The sequence below is a fragment of the Mobula hypostoma genome, chromosome 27 (assembly GCF_963921235.1).
Source record: "Mobula hypostoma chromosome 27, sMobHyp1.1, whole genome shotgun sequence".
NCBI lineage: Eukaryota > Metazoa > Chordata > Chondrichthyes > Myliobatiformes > Myliobatidae > Mobula > Mobula hypostoma.
Genome location: NC_086123.1, coordinates 10,368,207 through 10,391,025, shown reverse-complemented (window position 1 = coordinate 10,391,025; position 22,819 = coordinate 10,368,207). Strand labels below are relative to the sequence as shown.

At 37.9% G+C, this 22,819-nt stretch overlaps 1 protein-coding gene across 2 annotated transcripts in view; it reads right to left on the bottom strand.

Moving 5' to 3' along the window:
• LOC134338564 (mediator of RNA polymerase II transcription subunit 13-like) overlaps nt 1-22,819 on the bottom strand; it is a 179,354-nt gene that overhangs the window by 53,488 nt on the left and 103,047 nt on the right. For both annotated transcript variants that reach the window (XM_063034480.1, XM_063034481.1), the window contains exon 4: nt 22,257-22,340. In XM_063034480.1, the coding sequence (XP_062890550.1) occupies nt 22,257-22,340 (84 nt within the window). The remainder of the gene's footprint in view (nt 1-22,256; nt 22,341-22,819) is intronic.

Sequence of the window (22,819 nt, the reverse complement as noted above, 5' to 3'; positions counted from 1 at the left end):
CTTTTGCCCAACACCATATCAGATTTATTTTATGGCTGCAAGAATCAGCTCTATGATGAAGCACACTATTTAGTGATTTTTAAAAACCAGCAAATTTACTTGTTAAATCATGAACTGAGAAAAGAACAAATTTGAGTGCCAAAATAAGTTGTTGAAGGGCACCACTGGTCTTTATAGCTGATTCTGGCTTTCTGCTAAATTACTTGGATCTAACAGAGTGCAACATGGTACACTTTTTAAATCTCAAGAGCAGTTATTTTACAGCTGTGTCTGCTACTCAAATTCTAAGTTTGAAAAGCTCTTGTTTATTAAATCTGGCAAAAATTCAAACCTGAACTACACAAAAATATTTTTAACAGCTGCTAATTTGTCCAGTTCAAGTGATGGATTTACTAGTCCTTAATGGATTTGAATGTCAATGTTTTGCCTGTTATAAGCAACTGTTGCTATGTTCATATATTCATGCTGGCGTAACTTGAATTAAAAATAGAACTTGGAATAATAAAGCCCAAAATAATAGAGGTAAAAACAAATTTCGCCACAAGGAGTTCTGTAGCAGAACTGTGTTGTAAAAGTTTAAAGTTTCAACATTTGAAGGCAACGACAATGGCTGGCATGATCTTTCCCAGTGCAGTGCACAAATAAAACCAAAACTTGAGGGGTTTCTTCGGAAGGATGAACATGGAGTTCCTTTAATTTCTTACCAAACACTAACCCACCCCTTTCATTACCAATTGCTTATGCTACCTTTGGTTCAGAATTGTGTTTAATTTCACTATTCTGCGGAGAATCTAGGTTTAAAGAGCAATGAACACCTTTTTAATAATGTTATTGTTGAAAGTGAATGGAATTAAGAAATAAATTCAATGGACAATTTGAAAAAGTAGTATTTACAGCTTCTATTTTTATTTAATTGCAAAGTTACATTAAAACCAGAGAACGACAGAATCAATGAAACAGGAAGAGAACAACAAAATGATTACTCAAAAGGTAAAATTCCACTTTATTTAAATAAATGTAAACTGGCTCAAACTTCTTTCAAGGTAGGGATAAAAAGCAATAGACCAGTAATGGAGAATGAATGCGTTCATTTCATTAGCCTGAAGGAATAATGTACAAACAAATCTTTGATCTAGATTTTAGTTCAGGATTAAAGATCAATGACTGAATGATTAAATTTTCACTATGAGCACATTTTACTCTTTCCAAAGAAAGTTTTAAAATGTGCAGAATCTACCATATTCTAACAGATACTTATGCCAAAACTTCAAGAGGGCTCGCTCTCCACTCCCATCAATGCAAGAATTATATTCATTTTTTGTAAACCCACAAAAACTAGTAAAGCTGAATGAAGATGAGTTCAGAATATACGGGGTATATATTGTGACAAGTAATTTGAAGGGTTTGTTATTTTGGAATAAGACTCATGTGGAGTGCCACCTGCAGTAATAGACATTCAATAAACAATGTCAAATCTCTCATGAAAATATATTATTACTCCTGTAAAATCACTGATGGTAGGAAAACGAAAGAACTAATTTAATCCATTAATGCTAAAATTGATCAACCACTGCCTTTTCTAATACATCTAATCTAACTTATCTTAAAGATCAATTCAATATGTAATTTAGCAAAGAGAAGGGAACATTAATATTAACTGTTTAACTATTTTATTGAACTTAAAACATTTTTGAAATATATTAGTAATTTTCCAAAACAAAAGTCAATAGCCCTTTTTCTTAAACTGGTTACTTTAATAATATACAGTAATTCCATCTTGTTGCCATGCCAAGGGAAAGAGAGGAAAAATGTAATCTGAATAAACAACATTGCCTTAAAAGGTAGGCCTTCAAAATTTATTCAGGATTTCTGAAATTATCAGACATGTGAAACTAATAATTGACATGCACCTATTTAAGATATTCCGAGCAAGGAATTAAAACCAGTAATATGAAGAGATAATAACATCATATCTAATTCACAGTAAACATTCACTTCTTGCATTTTGCAAGTACTACAACATTAGTTATCAATTATACGATGATCACACAAACTAGCCAGGCTATTTTTTTAAATTTACAATGAATAAGAATCAAGCAGGCTGAATACCTTATATTAGGTAAAAAGGATGCAGGTTTTATAGGCCAGAGCTCCAGGTGCTAATAAGCTTAAGTAAATGTCAAAAATGCTCCTCTAATTTCTCTTGGATTCTGCAGTTGACAACCTGCTTATAGTCAATTCACAGTGTGTGTGCAAACAATTTCCATCACTTATCTTTTTATGTTCACTTAACAAGAATTCAATGTGTCTTTTGTACTGGTAATAACATCCCAAAAGGTCAATGTGCATTTAGCCACAGGTAACACTTACTCCACTTCAAAAGCATTTACAATGCAGGATTCCCCACCCCTTCCTCAGGAAGTATTAATTTATTTCTCAGCCTTAAACTACATCTGCATTGCCTACTAACCCATGAACTCCATTAATCCTTCTCAATTTCTCCTCCTCAATGATATCAGCAACCTTGAATATCAATACTTTTCTCCCCACATCTAAATCACAGATGGAAACAAAGAGGTCAGAAGTAGAATCGCCCAATCTATTACCCAGATCACAATGCAAAAGTACTATCTTATCCATGTTTAGCTTTCTATTCTTGAGCCATCCTCAAGTCATACAGCAAGATTTAGTCAAAAATGTGGTGTCAGATTCTTTATAGCATAGGAAGCAATCATTTGGCCCATCAAGTTGATGCCAGCTATCTGTGGAGCAATTCAGGGTTTCAATCCCCACTATTCCCACAGCACAGTATATTTCCCTCATGCATCTATGTAATTTCATTTTCCAATTTTCATGTTTACAGTTCCACCACACACACTGGTTTTAAATTCCAGGTCACAATCATTTTCCTTGATGAAAAGTCTGTCCTTGTGTTCATCCTGTACCACTTCCGAAAAACCTTACCTTTACCATCAGCAAATGAAAATTTCTGTCTTATCTGAACTATACCTGTCTTAATCTTGCACCCAGACTGCTGACCCAACCCCCCACCTACCAACTGCAGTTTTTAACCAAACAAAATTTTTACCCAAATCATTTTTAAAACAGTTAAATTACCTCTCCATGTGGTGACACAAACTGGGTAGAATATTTGAGATTTAAAACTTGACATATGGTAAATTGCAAGACTTAGAAAATGGATGCTATACAGTAAATGGTGGCACACTGAGGGGAAAGATGTAATTGGGGATCTTGGCATGCAAGTCCATAGCTCCCTGAAAGTGTCAACAAAAGTGGATAGATGGTAAATGCTGTTCAAAAGCCACAGTTGGTGTAATGCATGCAGTTCTGATTGCTGCATTACAAGCAGCCCACTTCAGAGAGTGCAGAAATTCACCAGGATGTTCCCTAGACTGAGACTACACAAATTTGCATCATTTTTGTTGGGCCATAGGAGACTGAAGGATGATCAATAGAAGTATATAATTTGCAGGAAGAGCGGGCTGGAGCATAGGCAAGGTAGACGGCTATTTTCCCAGGATGAGAATGTCAAATACCAGGGAGAATACAAGTACAAGGTCACAAGGAGGTTTACGAGGCAAGCTTGAGGCAGAGGGTAGTCGGTACCTCATTGCTAAGGAAGTGGTAGAAGATATCAATGCATCTCTCTAGAAACTTCTCTAACATGAGAAGGCTATGGACTTTGCAGAAGCAGATGCGATATCTTAAATTGTCAAGATGGTCAGCTCAGATAATACCAGCCACCTGAGGAGGTAGAGGCGTTGGTTAGTATTCTTGGATGCGACGGCAATGTGGTAGGTCCTTAAAAAAGCTATTGGTGATATTCACACCGAAGAACTTGAAGCTCCCAAACTCAACATCATTCACTCAGACAGAAGCCTGTGAACTGCCCTTCACTGTCACTGATACTCAACTCAACTCTTAAAATCCTTATGCGCAACATCCACCATATCCCTCTCATCAATGACTTCCAGAACTTAATCAAAAAATTCAATGAAATCAAACATGGTGTGCATTTCCCTAATCTACACAGGCAAAATTTAATTACATCCAACTGCACCTCATGCACAGCAATTCCTCCCCAAAAGAATCCCCCACCCCAAAGATTCTTTCTAAAATCCTTAACACCAAAATTAAACAGATCAGCATTGAAACCCTTCTACTAACCTACATATAATTTCCATTCACAAACTGGAAAATGCACCATTTAGGCCAAACTACTTACACAAAACCTCTTCCAATACATCCAACCTATCAATTTACATCTCATTCACTATGTCAACTTGTATTTTGAAAGCATTTTTCCCCTTTATAACTAATGAGTATTCATCTATACATCTCCAAGCCTGGCACCTTGTTTGTCCCTGATTAGCTGCAACCTACCTCTTATCGATTTAATATTGATATGCAATAACAATAATCTGGGATTCCTTGCAACTAAAGTATGCTCTACAGTTTGAGGTCTCCACGATAGTGAATGGTTTCCAACTATCCAACTTACCTATGCCCCACAAGGTTGTACATCTCTTTCAGTATTCTCTCCTCCAGGGAAAACTACCAAACTATCCATTGTAACTGAAGTGCTCCATCCCAATCAATATCCTAGTGAACATCCTCAGCACTGTCACCTCAACATCACGGGGTGTTCTTCACAGTCCTGAAGAAGGGTCTTGGCCCAAAATGCCAGCTGTCTATTCTTTTCCATAAATGCTGCCTGGCCTGGTGAGTCCCTTTTGTGGGCATTGTTTTGGATCTGCAGATTTTCTTATGCTGATGATCACAGTGTGTTGATCAGAATACAAAAATGTGTGCTAACTGTGACATAATTAGTCCTCTTAATGTGTTCATCAAATGCTTATCAGTTTTAAATTTCATCTGCTACTGCTCTGACCCCTGAATTGATCATGTCCCCCTATATTCTATGGCTATCCTCTCAATTAACAAGGTACTTGTTTAATTCATCCAACTTTCCTTTCCCTCCTCCCCTCCTTAAACACAACTTGGGAGTTTAAATAAGATTAGCTGATCCTTCATTATATTCCCAGCGATTTAGTATCTATTTTTAATGTAGTCTCTGTAAATCACTTTGTATAACCTCTACTAAAAATGTATGTAAATGGTTGTTGACACTGTTCAAATTTACAAAATGTGATTGTTTTTAATTCAACTTTATTACAAGATATTTAAATTTGTGTTATGCATTGCTTATAGGGGAAAATAAGTGTATCAAACAAGACTGGGTAAAGTCTAAACTGACATATCAGATTTGAGACAAACTACATTTGTGACAAGTGTATTTTAGGCTCCTTGGAAAAAATCATTAAAAAATTGTGGAATCTGTAAATCTCATTTAATTTTCATCAAAATAATAAATACATTTGTAAGCACCAATGTTTGCAAGCTTACCATCAAACAAAACATTCATGGCTTGGCAATTATAAGCTGGAATGAAAAATGTTTCAATAGTTCATATTGATTGTTCAATTTAGAGTGAACACTTCTAGGTTCCTTGACAAATATAATGAAACAAAATTGATCAACGTACTAAAACGCAGACAAGATTATGCAAGAGAGGATGCTATCAAAACAGCACTTGAGGTGTACATATACTACACACAAGTATGCTGGTGTCAAGCATTTTCAAATATTCTTTCTTACAGAAATTTACATTAACGTGATCAAAAATTAGTTTAACTTCTACAATCTGATAGAGGCCTACTAACTCTTGTGTGTCATTCAAAGCAAGCTGATGAACACAAACCTCTAAGAAGTTCACCACCCTACAACCTATTGTATTACCTTTGTATTTACCAAGTTCCTGAACTGCCAGGGTTAACTTCACTCACCTGAACTCTAAACTGATTCCATAAACACAAACTCACTTGAGGACTCTATAATATAGATGGAATGTACATCCAGCTGCACACTATTTAAGAAAAGTCACAATAAGGCCCATTAACTAGGCACACAACTTCTTTCTTTGTAACTGGGATTGCCTACACTATTTATTAATTAGTGCAACCAAATAACCAGAAATGCTTCTAGAAACAAGGAAAAATAATCTTTTATCTGCTGTTGTGAACCCAAAAAAATTAACTATTTTCAACCATATTCATGTGTCAGTTGCAATAAATTTATAAGTCTGCATAAGGGTTGCTTTGGCTTTGCTGTAGGTTTATATGATAAACAGAAAATGCCCAGCTAGAACTGACAACAAAGCTGAGCAAGTTTTATGTGCTCTGCTTCATAAACTAAACTTACAACTGCAGTGATGAGCAAAAGTAGATTACAAAGCACAACCCTGTTATAAGAATATCGATAGCGCTGACAAGACTCATAGACTGTGTAAGTCAGACAGCTACCCATGATAAAGCTCTGCCTAACAGAAGTACCTCTACTCATTACCATCATCTTTCACCCTACACTTTTCACCACCCCTTTGTCACTTAACCTCTCATGCCTTTCATCCTATTAAAAAAACCCCTCCTCCTACTTGGCTAGTTTAGTTTTCTGACATTTACACTAGGGGGCAATGAAATTCCTTCCTTATATGAAAGTCCAAGCAATGAAAAATACACCAACGAATACACTAGGAGTAAAATAGCATAACAATGCAAAGATTGTTGTGCAATTTGAAGTAGTGAAAAAACTAAAAGTGACAATAACAGAATAATGGCTGGGAAGTGGATGTCAGAGGTGATTTGTCTAGAAGTCTGATAGCAGTAGTGAAGATGACGTTCCAAGTCTGGGTATCCCAGCCTTCATACTTCTTTATCTTCTCACAGAAGGTTGGAAAGAAGAGAGGGAATGGTCAGGGTGAAGGCATCCTTGATTATACCATTAGCCTTCCTGAAGAAACAAACCATGTAGATGGATCAGAAGGAATGAAAGCTCAGAGTAATGAGATATTACTGTTAAAGGATGTGTGTTCAGTCCACTACTCTGCTCTCTCTACACCCATGACTGTGTGGCTAGGCAGAGCTCAAACACCATCTATAAATTTGCCAACAGAACGATTTTTGGTAGAATTTCAGACGATGATGAGGCAAGGTAACGGAGCAAGATAGATCAGCTGGTTAAGTGGTGTTGTAACAACAATCTTGCACTCAATGTCAATAAGATCGGGGAAGTCAAGGGAACACACACCAGTCCTCATATGAGGGAGCAGAAGTGGGAAGTGTAAACAGTTTCAAGTTTTTGGGTTTCAACATCTCTGAGGATCTATCGTAAGCCCAACATACTGATGCATTTACAAAGGCGGCACGACAGAGGCTACACTTCATTAGGAGTTTGAGGTGAATTGCTATGTCACTAAAGACACTTACAAATTTCTACATATGCACCGTGGAGAGTATTCTAACTGGTTGCATCACTGCCTGGTACAGAGGGGCCACTGCACAGGGCTGGAAACGTGTAGGACTGTGTGTGTATATTTTATTTTTCTCACACACTCATACACCTTTCAAACCACAACTAAATATATTAAAAAATATATAAATCAATATAATTTCTTTTTCACACCTTGTGGTGGATCAAGTGGCATTTCTACTATTTCCATAGCATACGACTTCTTCCCCCCCCCACCCACTCCCCGAAACCAAGTTGCTCGCTGGACACTCAACACGGCACGGATGGAGAGCGTGCAAGGTGCCAGATGGATTAGAACTCAAAGGACTATTTTGCCTCCGTGCCACTACACACATCCATATACATTCAAGTATAAAAGGAAAAAATAGACAGATAAAGGAATAAACCAGCCATATTCAGTATTAATTATATTTTTTAATGTAAAGATATAATTGCTAAATTAGATAAACAATGTGTTCCATTAAGGGCAGACAAAGATATAGGCAAAATATTAGCAATGATACACAAATGGTTCAGGGCAGAAAACAATGGGAATAAAAGGGTCATTTTCAGGTTGAAAGATTTAACGAATGGAATGCTGCAAGGATCTGTACTGGGTCCTCAGCTACAGACAAACCACACAAATGAGTTGGATACATCACTATTTTCTTTATCCAAACTGCCGGTCTAGCATGCAAGTGAGACATGAGTGAACAGAATACATTTTATTTTTTGTTCACTTATAACATAGATAAAAATAGGAAGAATATCTTCGTTGTTTCAAGAAACAAAGTGACAAATAAATCAATTAAGTACCCTGGTTTTTATTGCAAAAGAGCTGGAGAACAAGAAATCAAGTAAATGTATTACCAAAGTATATGAATGTCACCATATACAACTCTGAGATTCATTTTCGTGCAGGCACACACAGAAAATACCGAGAAACACAATAAGATCAATGAAATAAACAAGAGAAAATCTACAGATTCTGGAAATCCGATCAACACACACAAAATGCTGGAGGAACTCAGCAGGCCAGGCAGCATCTATGGAAAAAAGTACAGTTGACATTTCAGGTTGAAACCCTTCGGCAGGACTGGAGGTAAAAAAGCTGTGTATATTTAAAAAGCTGGGAGGAGGGGAGAGAGAAGCACCAGGTGATAGGTGAAACCTGGAGGAGGAGGGATGAAATAAAGAGCTGGGAAGTTGATTGGTGAAAGACAGAAGGACTCAACAGGATAGACAAGCAATCATGTACAAAGGCCAAGTTGTGAAAATACGAAAAAAAGTAATAAAATCAATAAATAAGCAATAAATATCCAAGAATGAAACTCCGGTGAACTGCAGTGACATGTTGCGGGCCACATACAAAATTTATAAATATACTTCTTCTGTGTTACACTCACTGCAATCTGCAACCTATAAACAACGCACTTTTGAACCATCTTAATGAACTCGCAATTTCACAACGTTCTGAGGACTCAGCAGATTTAACTCTCAAGCACGCAGGTATGGCACCTTTAAGTGAATGAAGATATATCGCCATAGCTGAAGCAAGAGAGGAGGTGAAGACTCCAAGCCAGACTGAAACAGCAAGAAATAAAAGTTCCTCTACCCAGCAACTTGTTAGCCAATGTACATGCAGTCATTGGAGAACAAGATTGTTGTATCGGAGGGAAATGAGGAATTGCTGTATACTGTGTTTCACGGGGATGAGGCTAAATCTGAACATGCTGGATTCCGCCATCAGACTCAAGGGCTTCTCGATAAACAGAATGGACTTAACTGCTGGTTTGGAGACGGCGGAGGGTCTGTGTTTCTTGATAAATACTGGGGTGCTCAGATGCAGTGGTCTTCATCTTGTCGCATTCTCTCAACCTAGAGCATCCAATGATTAAATGCTGACTCCTCAGAATCAAAAAGATTCTTCTCCGTAATCTTAACCGCAGCTTACATACTACCAAAAGCCAACGTTAATGAGATATTTGAGAGACTGAATGTTGCCATTGCTAAGCAATAAACTGCCACCCCGATGCATTCCAAATTATAGTTGGGGACTTCAATCAGGCTTGCTCAAAGAAAATTCTGCCCAATTATCATCAGCACATAGCCTGCAGCACGAGGGGTTCCAACACACTCTACTACTGCCGTACTATGATTAGGAATGGCTACTGTTCCATGCCTGGACCGCATTTTGGGAAAGCTGATCACCTGGCTGTCCTTCTCCCCGCATACAAGCAGAAGCTAAAGAGTAAGGCTCTAGAGCAGGGGTTTATAACTTCTTCTGTAATACCATGGATCCCTACCATTAACTGAGGAGACTGTGCTCTAGAGAAAAGGAAAAGATGTGGTCAGGTGAAGCAGACAAGTTGTTACGGGATCGTTTCAAATTGGTGGACTGGGCTGAGTTCAGAGGATGTAAATCAACACACCACAGTATTCACGGACTTCATTAAAATAGTTGTGGACAATTATCCATACAAGATCATTCCCAGAAGCCCTCGATGAACCATAAGATTCACAATCTGTTGAGGGTCAGAGTAGTGGCATTCAAGTCTGGCAACCAAGTACGATACAAGAGGTCCAGGTACTATCTCTGGAAAGCCCTCTCACATGCGAGGTGGCAATACCAGATCAAATTTGGGTGACACTCGACTGCTGTGGCACGGCTTGAATGTTAATGCCTCTTACAAGTGAAACCAAGCTTTGCTCCCAGATGAGCTCAATGCCTTCTATGCTTGCTTTGACCGTCAAAACATGGAGGAACCTTCAGAAATTCCCACAAACTCTGAAGATCCTGTGATCTATGTTTCTGAAGCGATGTGAGAGTACGCTTCAGGAGGATAAGCCCATGGAAAGCATCAGACCCAGTTGGGATACTGGCCAAGTACTAAAGACCTGTGCTGATCAAGTGGATGGAGTGTTCATTGAGATCTTTAAACTCTCGCTTCAGCAATCTGAGGTACCCACCTGCTTCAAGCAGGCTTCAATTATACCGGTATCAAGAAGAACATTGTAATCTGCCTCAATGACTATCATCCAGCAGCACTTACATCCATTGTGATGAAGTGTTTTGAGAGATTGGTGATGAAACATATCAACTGCTGCCTGAGAAACAACTGGGATCTACTCCAATTTGCCTATTGGCACAACAAGTCCACAGTAGATGCCATTTAATTGGCTCTTCATTCAATCCTGGAACATCTGATCAGCAAAGGTCAATCCCAATCAGGATGCTCTTTATCAACTACAGCTTGGCATTCAATACCAACATCCCCTCAAAACTAATCAAAAAGCTTCAGGACCTCAAATAACCTTTAACAAGATGAAAAGAGCAGCAAAACTAAGTTCACAAAGACTTAAATCATTGAGTGCAATGTGCAATTTGTATTTCCAAATCCAAAAATCATAACTAGCTTTTGAAGGTAAAGCAGTACAGATTCACTTGATTGATTCTTGGGATGAGGAATTTGGCTTACAAGTACAGATTAGAGTGCCATCGGCCATTCTTAAGATTAGAATTGAAGTGATCTTAAAACATTTATGACTCTACAAGAGATTCATAACCGAAGCTGAAAGTCCATTTTTTCCAGCTTTATGAATTTTGAACTAGGCAGCACAAAATCAGAATGAGTTAAGCATTTAAGTCAGATTAAGGCGGCTTACATGGGTTATAAATCTTTCTCATTCCTGACCAAAAAAGTATCCTGAGAAAGGAGATCAGAAGATTGGAAATTGAGGGAACCAAGGAATATGGGCTTTGGGGCAGGAAGGAGTTTGCGATATGGTCAGCCATAATTTTGGTGAGAGCAGAGCAGATCTGAGGCTGGATGGTCCACTATTGTTTTTGGCCTGTGTTCCTTCAGACGTGTTCCAGAAGTCCATTGTACCACAAACAAATGCGAAACTAAAAAGACTGTATTCTATGACTGTTTATTGCAAAGTTAGTCATCTGTTAAAATTTAACCTTCACTTTATAAAGATATTCAGAGGACAATTCATCCCTGGAATTCTTTGACACCAGAGAATGTTGGAGGCCAGGGCATTAGATATCTCAGGTTAAGATGAATAAAAACAAGAAAAATTAAAGAACAGAAGGATCCAAGGGAACTGGCATAGAAGAGAAACTGAGAGCAGCATAATACAGCCATGATCATATTGAATGGCAGGGTTGCTTGCTTGATGGCCCCTGCTACTCCTATTGCATTTTTACTTTAAAAGTGCACAAAACACAGAATATAAAAAGCCTACACTTTTACTCTTTCTACATGCTGCATTATACTGCAAAGGATGGATAGGGAAACGCAGCTTCAGGCAGTGGCAATGTCATTCACAAGTTGATTCTACTCTATTAACTTCAACACTGAATGGCCCAACAATACTTCTACTCACAACAACAACAAAAATCTAGCATGTGTATAGTTTGTCTCCTAACTGGAAAGTTTTTCAGAAGCAGCAATTTAATCTTGAAAGCTATCAGAAGAGATTATGAAATACAGGAGAATTATTTCTGTGAAAGGTTCACAAGTGTTTTTACAGTCTTCTCCATTAGTACTACAGATTTCCCATTTTACTTGCAGTTCACTCTTGCAAAGTTTGTTACAGCTGTTTATAACAAATTTATTTATACATATTCAATATTATATATCCAATTTTGCTGAGGTTATTATGCTGGCAATCATAATGTTTACATTTATTTCCATGCAACTGGGCTTTATAACACTCCTTGTAAATGAAATAATACACAACTTGAAGAACAAATTTGGTGCTGAAATTGCTTTCACTCAACCACTTGTACTTCAAATAGCATTGAAACAGCATTCAGGAAAGCAGTGTGCAATAAATCATCAACTAACGTAACAATTCAAATTTGGTTCAATTTTTGTTTATCAAAATCATCCCTGTTAAGTTTTCATGCATAATTTCTTCACTTCCTAATTTAAGGAAATTTGAAGCAAACTCTCCTACAGATAGATTGCCTATCAAATGCACCTTCATATTGGTTTTCAAGTGTTACCGTTTAACATTTTCCCCAAATATATGAATGCTTAAATCCAGGCTTTCAATTGTTCTTACAGAATCACTGGTAGTATTTGATGAAAATCTCCAGCTAACACTAAAATAACATTTCCCGTTAATCTTGATTTATTACTTGAATAGTTGCTTTGCGAGCCAGCGCACGTTTATTCCAGACAATAAGTTTGCAGTCTTTTAGAAATTTTCCTTTGTAGTTCCCCAATGTTTCATGTTGGAATTTCTACATTTTTCAAATTTAAAGGAAGTTTAAAAGCTCAATGTGTAGTTTTCCCCCATTAAAAGTCTTCAAGTAATGCTTGATGATACCATAGGACAATTATGTTGTCCCCTTTTGCAGGGAACACTCCCTCTGTGACACACTGACCCAGCCAATTCCCACCCATCTCTCCTTTACCCCAGGAACATTTCCCTGCCCTCACATTTGGTGCTCCTGCTGTGGCCTCCATTACGTCAGTGAGACCAAAGCATAGACTCTGCTATCGCTTTGCAGAACACCTGTACTCAGCCGCAATCGTTATTCTGAGCTCCCAGTTGCAGAATATTTCACACTGCCCTGTCCATCCTCAGCATTCTCTACTGCCAGGATGAAGCCTAAAGCAAACTGGAGAAGGAACATCCTGTATTCTGCCTGGGTAGTCTACACCCCGATAGAATGAATATGGTGTTTACAAATTTTACATAATCACATCTTAAAAAAAACGTATCCCCTTCTTTCACCTGCTCCCCCCTCAAATGGTTTAATCGTCGTTCCCACTCAACCCGGCTGCCACCTCAATGATCTTTGCCTTTTTACCTCTCCTGGCTCCAACCAGTGACTTCACACATTTCCTCCTCCACCACCTCCTACCCCATTTTGTTCCAAGTCATTCACATCTCCCTTCTCCTCTAACCATTTCTGCTCTCACCTCTTTTACTTACCCTTATCTAGCTTCAATAGCACTGTGATCCTCCTTATCTCCTTCTAGCAGCTGTCTTCCATCTTCGCACTCTCCATACCCACCTTACTTCTGCTTTTCCCTTTTCCCTGTCTGCCTCTGTCAATCATACAACTGCCATAGCTTTCCAACTCCACCACCTCCCCTCAATCACTTCAGAATCTTTTCTTGCCACTCCCAATCTCCTCTTTATGCTGGCCATTGCCTCTCCTCTTTCCTGATGGCTGAAACATCGACAATTCATTTCTTCCCATCCTTGTTGCTGAGTTCCTCCACCAGACTGTTCGTTGTTCCAGGACAGTTAAATATCTTCTTTAATCTTTAGCCAAAATACAGTAATGTGGAAAGTCTTTCTGTTCCATCAGAAACACCCAAAAATAAAACAGAATTTCCTGGTCACTGTAAACAGCCTCAGTAATAGGCACCTGCTTAGCACATATAATTAATGAAATGCATCATCACCTTTTGTCACCAGTTGCCTTTGGCCATCATCACTGATGCCTACATTTATTAAGGAGTGAGTATTGACATCTAGGAGGTAAGTCCACATCTTTCCTCGAGTCTTGAGGCAAATTCTAATTGTCAATTGGAAGAGCTGTAGAGGGGTAGGTTAGTAGACCTTTGTGGCTACTGAGTGTAAAGACTAGGTTCTCATACATTTTAACATTTCAGTATGGAAAAAAAAATAGATGAACAGTTCCCCACTGGTTCTGCAGATTAGCTCCAATCAGTAAGAGGGCAAGGTGTAGCACAGCACATTTAGTTGAAGCCAGAAGTGAGGCAGGTAAAGGAGCTGGAATTTGACTAACGGAGCAGAAAGGTATACTCTCAGGGAAGGGGGTTGCAAGGGATGAAAGATGGTGGGAAGAGTCTGGGGGATAGTTGAAAATTCAGAGACTAAAAAAAATTGAGATGGGTTCAAGGTAAGGATGTATGTATGGGTAGGGGACTGAAAGGGGAGCAGTATTAGAGGGCAGGGACACATTTAAACCTGTATGGTGAACACTGAGCTCCCATGTACATATGAGCTTTAATATTCTTGCAAGAATCTGGACTTCTGTCACCATGTTCCCTTGCTCTTGGATCAAGACTAGACTATCAAGTCGATGTGGAAACTAGTGTTCGATGATTACCCTGCAGTATAATCACACAGAAATCCCCCACTCCTCAACATCATATCCAGGACATGGAATGTCAGGATTTTCAAGGATAGATCTAACAGCAGAGCTAAATAGCACTCAGGCTATATAGACAGGGGAATGTGCTTGCTTTGCCATCAACATCTCTGCTCCGGATAGAAAAAAAGAAAAGGCAGGTTAAAGAACAAAAATGTGTGTGCACTTCTGAAAGTTTAGAAGCATGGACATCATTTATCATTAAAAGTTTCAATGGTACCCTCCAGAAGTTCTGATCTGCATTAAGATACCAATTTCAATGCTACCTCCTAGCTATGTAAAATTGTTCATGAACACTAGCATATGACCTTCAGTATTTAAGTTATGCAGCAGCAAAAAATGTAGAACTGTTGGTATAAATGATTTAACATAGCTTCATTAAAACCTGAATTTGTAAAAAGGCTATAAAAGTCAGCAATTAACAAATTCAGATTCTTCATCCAAAAGCAACCTTTGTGTTTTTTTTCCCCAGATGTGACAGCATTCAATCAAAAACTCCATTAAGCCTACAAAATAACATCTGTTTGACGTGGATTCAAACTGGGAAGTGAATTCTGCAAGCAATAACAAGTTAATAACCCTGATGAAAAAACACTAAGTGTACATCTATCATTGAGCAGCATGCACAATTGAGTTTCTAAGACCATCACACAAGGTCCAGACATCTACAAATCCTTATGACATTTGCTGAGTGTTAGCAAATGCCCAAGTAGTACCTACAACATTCAGCAGATTTTCAATCGTTCATATCGTTCAACTGGTGAAAGCCCTGCCTAACACCATGCTAATCCACAAAACTCCAGGCCACTCAATAATCAGTCAAGGGAACAGATTCTATAATGAGATATACACATAACTCATCCCTTTACATATAAAAGTCTGGCTCAAACTTGAACTATTTAAAATGAAATGGGCTGAAGTTGCACAACATGCCAAATAATTGGAATAAAATTAGAGAAGGAGGCTGCATACTGAAAATATTCAATATACAAGTGTTCTGTCAACCTAGAGAGAGCATTAAAAATTAAGTAGATATTTGTTTTTGATATTCATTTCAATTTAAAATAACAATCCGTAAGCAAAATATGGACGGTGCAGGAAATCTAAAGTAGTACAGACACAGCTAAAGAGAAAAAAATTTCATTTCTCAAGAAAATAACCTTAATAATCATCATTAAGGACCCTCACCATTCGTGGCATGTACTCTTCATTGTTACCATCAGGGAAGATGGTGTGTATGTAAGATTTAATTTAGCTTTTTCTTGACACTGATCAATATTAAGAGACTTATGTCAAAGTGAAAACAGATCTCTACAAAGTGATCTCAATTAATTACAAAAAAAAACACAAAATAATTGGTTGCATAAGTAATCACCCCCTTCAAGTCGTCAGTATTTAGTAGATGCACCTTTAGCAGCATCAGTTTTGCCAATCTAGACATCGCAATTTTTCCCCATTCTTCTTTACAAAACTGCTCAAGCTCCGTAAGATTGCATGTGGATCATAAGCGAACATCCTCCTTCAAGTCCAGCCACAAATTCTCAATTGGATTGAGATCCGGACTCAGACTTGGCCACTCCAGGACATTAACTTCCTTGTTTCTTTAAGTCATTCCTGTGTAGTTTTGGCTTTATGTTTGAGGTCATTGTCTTGCCTAAGCATAGAACTTTCTTCCAGCTGACTTCAAAGTCTCCGACATGCTTTCTGGGAAACTCTAGCCAAGATTTTATGTGAGGCTTCTTTTCCCCAACAGTGGCTTTCTCTTAGTCGCTCTACCATAAAGCTGTGACCATTGAATCATCCAGGCAATAATTGTATGAGAACTTCCTCCCATCTCAGCCACTGAAGCTTGTAACTCCTCCAGAGTTGTCATTGGTCTCTTGGTGGCCTCCCTCACTAGTCCCCTTCTTGCACACTCAGTTTAAGGACGGCCTGCTCTAGGCAGATTTGCAGCTGTGCCATATTCTTTCTATTTCTTGATGATTGACTTAACTGTACTCCAAGGGATATTCAGTGACTTAGAAAATTTCTTATATCAGTCTCCTGGCCTGTGCTTTTCAAAACTTTTTTGCAGAGATTGCAGTGTTCTTTTGTCTTTATGATGTAGTTTTTGTCAGCAATTGGATCGTCCAGATACAGGTGTATTTTTACCACAATCAATTGAAACACCTTCACTGTACACAGTAATCACCATTTAACTAATTATGTGACTTCTAAAACCAATTGGCTGCACAAGTGATGATTTGGTGTGCCATATTAAAAGAGGTGAATACTTATCCAATCAATTATTTTGTGCTTGATATTTGTAATCAATTTAGATCAATTTGCAGAGATCTGTTTTCATTCTGAAAGTCTTTTACTGTTGATCAGTGTCAAAAAAAACAAATTAAATCCACTGTGATTCAATGCTGTAAAACAATAAAACATGAAAACTTCCAAGGGGGATGAATACTTTTTATAAGGGGTAGATGTACATGTGTACACGTGTGTATACATACACACACACTATCTCCCCGAATGATGATAATGAAGGTTTCACATTGTCATAGTGATAAAAAAAAACCTGACTCTTGATTCAATGGGTTCTTGACCCAAAGCAATCTTGTTTTGCTCTGCATGGATGAGGTCTTATATAATTATTTCTAATTTTCATTTTATTTCAATGTAGATCTAGTTGGATATTGGATTCCTCTTCAGACAACCTTACACTACTACATTTGTAGATCCAGAAAGCTAGCCAAAGACGGCACACAAATTTTTATGATGGGAAGGAACTACGAATAGGTCCCATGAGGTTTTACACTGACAAAGAACTGTAGAGTGGAATGAAGCTGGGTGTTTACTTCAGTGTTAAACTGTATAACTTTTCAAATACAGAGAAAGTAACAAGGTATTTTCAAAACATGACCACTCCACGTTCTGTCATTTATTTTTTACTAATGAAAATAGTTAAGACAAAAAAAGGTTAAATAATTATGTAGTTTTAAACATTTCAAAACAAAATAAGGGAAAGTCTAGCCTAAACAACAGGAATTCTGCAGATGCTGGAAATTCAAGCAACATACATCAAAGTTGCTGGTGAACGCAGCAGGCCAGGCAGCATCTATAGGAAGAAGCAGTTGCAATCAATACTGTACCATAATTTTACACTGATCTCAGTAATTCTTTCAATGAGTATATAATCTTCTCTCTGTATGCAGAAAGATGCAAACTCTCATGGTAATGTTGAGACATAAGAGATCGATCGCAAATGCTGAAAACTGAACAAAAGCTGACCCTGTTGGACATTGGTAATGTAGCATATTATGAGACTGATGGTGGGGAAGCCGTGTAGCCTCGGTTATGGCACAGACCAGGCCCTGGTGCCTTGGCGTCACCTGCTGCAGCCATCAAGGGAAGGAGATGCCGGAGCTGGCTGCGTACCACTGGATTCTGTACTGGGTTGGGGGCTGGCTCCTCCCACTAATGCTGTCATCCACTGTTTGCTCTTGGAAGACAAACTAGACTGTATGATGAGGAACTGCTGTGTGTCTGTTCTTGCAAAACATGCCTCCAGGCCAACATCTATGCACCACCAATCTACAGGCCATGACACTCTGGGACTTGGGACATATTATTTTTTAAATACTTCTTGTAACCATGTTTTACTGCTATCATAATTATATGTGATATGTGTATGACTGTTAGTACTGTGTTTTGCACCTTAGCCCCAGAGGAGCTGACAACCGGAATTGCAGATGTGGGTGAGGGAGTAAGAAACAAGGTACACAGTGAACAATTGTCCTTTTCCCCAATCCTCTCAGGAATATCCCAACTGTGACAGAACTGATTGTGCTCTTTGATTATGGCACAAGAACTCAAATAGTTGGACATTTACATAATTTGCAGGAAGAAGCCAACACTGAAGGGGCAACATGGAAGAGCAATGTTGTGCACAAAGAATGACTTTTGCAATCGAGAATGCCCTGGCCTATCTTATAATATGTAGCATTAGGGTATGCCTCAATGTCACTGAGCCATCAGGCTAATTATTTTGGCATACTTTCTCACCCAGAAGCTTGTGCTGAGTCCAAGGAAGACTTCTACACCAGTTCTGGAAAAAGTTGTGGCTTCTATCACAAGAGGGACAAACACATCTTTCTTGCCAACTTCAATGCCAGTATATGAAAAGATGTAATACTCAGGTAAAGCACATGAAAGGCTAACTCCAACTAAGAACAGCCTTGTCAGAAACTACATCTAGATTTGTCAAGAGAGGCAAATACAAATTCTCATGGCAACAGTCTGAGCCCAGGCACTAGTTATACCTTTGCCCATATTATCTGTGCCATGATAAGTATCAATGTCTAGTCGACTTTTCATTACCTCAACTGTGTTATCTCCAATCTGATCCCAAAAAAGGGGGGGGGGGCGGAAATCAGCATCCTCAGATACTGCAATGAGCAAAAATGGCTTAATCTGCTTTCAAATCCACCACAATTGGGATCTGTGAATACTGCCGACTTATTCCCATGAAACCAGTTGGGGCAGAACTAGATCAAAGATCAAAATAATCAGCGTTCCTAAATGAAGATGAAAGAGCTCGCCCTAAAGGCACTTTGCTTCAGGATGGTAATTTCAATGTCCAGCAGAAAATCTATTCCAATCGATGGCAGTAGAAAGTGCATTTCGTGCCCACCCAAGAAACAGATTTCCAGCAGGGTTAAGGCCAGCTCGGGGACAAACACCCAATGCCCCACTCCCAATAAGCCAAGCACTTATCAGAAACCGAAGCTGTCAGTAATTGCTGCAAAGAACACCTAAGACCTCGGCAACGTCACTTTTATTTGGTCTAAATACATAGCAACGCCTGATCAACCATTCAAAAAGTCAAATCCCAACCAAAATACAAAACTTCAAGCTTCAGGTTATACATCCTCAAACTCATTGTTCACCATCTGGTAAAAGAACGATGTGATGAGAGGCTGTCCAATCACAAACAAGAGAAAATCTGCAAATGCTGGAAATCTACACAACATACACAGTTCCTCCAGTATTTTGTGTGTATTGATGAGAAGTTGTAATGTTTCAGTGCTGTATGACTATGACTATAAAGGAGACAAATTCAAGTGTAATTGAGTGCATAAGACACAATTTCGAAGTTTTCAGGTAGTTAATAGTAAGGATGATGACTTCGTAAAGGGAAAGAGCATATGGAATGGGGCAAACATAATAAATGAAATTTAGACCGTTCAAAATGATCTATTTTGCCAAGAACAGAAGGACACGTTTGAAGTAGGTGCAGAGATACATATATAGAAGGCTATGTTGAACTTCTATAAATCACTGTATGAGCCATAACTGCAGATGCACATCTAAATTTGGACATCACACTTACGAATCTGAAGACCTTAGAAAGTATACCAATTAAGATTTATTCTAAATGCCCCAGGGCTTTGACACCCTCCTGAAAACAGAAGATTGAGAGATGGATTAAAGTATTCAATGTCATAAGAAGCCTAGGCAAACCACATCAGAAATAGCTTTCACTGGTAAGTGGGTCAAAAATCAGGTAGGACATTTAAGATGAGTGACAAAGAAATCAAACAAAATATGAAGATCTCATGAAATTTAAAAACATAGTTGAAATTTACAACTTTTATGGGCAATGGAAGCACATTCCATTGGGTTTTTCAAAGAAGTTTGATTAAGACAGTGTTTAAGGGAACAGCCAGTTGATTAGCTGCATAGCCTGTTCTTAAAATAAGCCAATATAATAGATCAAATGGCTTCTCACCACACTGCAATGAATGTTTCAGGTTTCAACATTTGTCATAATCAAATACTATTTTTTGGAGTCTGCTTAATATTTAAAATATTGAAGATTATTCCTGTTTCCAGTATTCCATGACAATTTTAATGCACTTGGCTGCTGGACAAGAACAGAACAGAATAGGATGAGGCCATTCTGCCCACTATGTCTAACATTCATGATGCTGGTCTAACTAACTGCACATGGCCTTGATCATTCTGTTCCCTGACTGTTCATTTGTCAGTTTAGTTACTATCGTATCTATTTCTATTACCTCCCCTATTAGGCAGCTCTGCATGTATTGCCTTCTGTCTAAAGTTGTGCCATTCAGAGCCTACAAAAGTAGGAACATTAAAAAAAACATATACAGCTGACTTGGAATAAAGCAAAATTAGAATCTTGTTGACATTTTCACTGGAGTGAAAGAGTAATTTTTAACCACTGGGTACTTTTTCCTGCAGATTACAATTAGCTACCTAGTAACAATTTTCACTGCTAACTTTCCCTGAATGAACAGTCATTCCTAATTAATTTTGGGTTTCCTCGCTTCGAGTTAGTTTTTACTCTGCATGTTTTTAAAACTAATGTCTCGTTTATAAACTCGTGTTGACTGCTGTACAAGACGTAGTGATTGAAACCGCCTCTAAAGAAACAAATTTATGCTTCTACTTTACTTCATTATACAAAATATAACTATGTTTTTGAATCTTCACTTTTCCAGAAGTATCCGTTCAACACCATGCATTTCAAGTTGTGATAAAACATCACACAGTAATGATTTATAAACAGTAGGGCAAATAAAGGCTTCGCTCATTTAATGTCCAAATTTTATTATTGTATAAACATTACATTTTGCTTTGTGATTTTCCCTCCAAAGCACAATTCCAAATTTCTTTGCACACACTGAATTACAGAGTGCCAAAATGTGTTAGTATAATATTATTGGAACGTAATGTTAGCCCCTAGAAGTGGCAATGAAAGGCTTCATCAAGTTTTGATTTCTAAGAAATCCTGAGCTAAAATGAGTTTCAACACAAAACCATATACACCATTTTCTCTGATCAGAACTAAAATTTCAAGCTGCACCTGAGAATCATAAATGACACAGAAAATATAAACGTATTTCTGAATTATTCAAAAGATTCAGATGTAATGATATTTGCATTTATAAGTACTCAAACTGCTAAACTGATGCACCAGACAAATAAACACGCGGAACATCAAGATTGCGTTTAGTTACACTGTAACATCTCCCACATTTGCCGTATTTCCAACACAACACGGCAACAAAAGATACCACATGGCAAATTACCAAAAAACCTCATTGAAATTACAGAATAACTTCAACAGGTAATATGGAACATCTACATGATAGAATCTCCAATAAAAAAATTCTAGGCTCTGCATTTAATACCTTATCCAACAGATTCTCATACAAGCACAACCTCTACTTCTGCTCTCTACCATACATCACAAGAGTAGATATTCCACCTGTAATCCTGATTTAAATAAACGTCTTCAGCATGTTGTACTGTAGCTAATCTAGCAAATACCTACAGACACTCTCCAAAGTACCACCACAAAAGGTATTGACATATTGATCAGAATAAGTCCACATTTGCCAACAATGGAATTGATACAAAGCCGAGAAAATTATTTATCAAAAATTAAGTTGAATTCATTAAAAGAGACTTAATTAATTACTTGAACACCTGAATAAAATTAGCCAAACAATTGATATTTGTGAAACAAAGCAAGTGCTGATTTGTATGGAGGTGTTTTCAAAATAAACATTAAAGAATTATTTGAAGAAATAGCCTGGATTCTTTAGGAAACATGTCATTTATGACAAATTTCAACAGTATGTATGATAAAATAAAGACATCAGCAAAAAAGTTGAACATAAGGTAATAAATGAGCAAGTGAAATTCCTCTTTAATTAATACTTACCTTTTGTTAACAGACTTCTCATTTTTCTCATAAGGTTTGACAAACCACTTTCCAATCCTAACGAAGTTCTTTTCCATCAGGCACCTAAAAAAAAAGTACAAAATGCAAAACTTAATTGTGTTTCCTTCCCTTTCTTGTACTTCAAATCCAACCACCTTTCCAGATTTCAACTGATCACAATGTAATCCCATAAGCAGATTTCATTGTAAAACCAGAGTTGCCCTAACAGTCACTACAGGGTACTTGGAAACTGTGAAAGATGTCATATTTATGAAAGGCAGTTTCAAAGAGTGTATTCTTTCTCGCTCAATGCCTATCCTACTGGAAAGGTTGAATCAGAAGTTACTGCGCATCAATACAGCAGGTTGGATCTAAGCTGTCATTTCAAGACTTTGCAGGAGAGAACCAATCAAGGAACTGCAATCCCTTCCATTCAGGAAAAAGAATCACTAAACCATATTGCATGATGTAGACAATAGAGAATGTACATCGAAATTCACCTGGTGGTATATTGAAAAGACAGAATTTACCAATTATACTCTATATGTGTGAACTCCAAATTA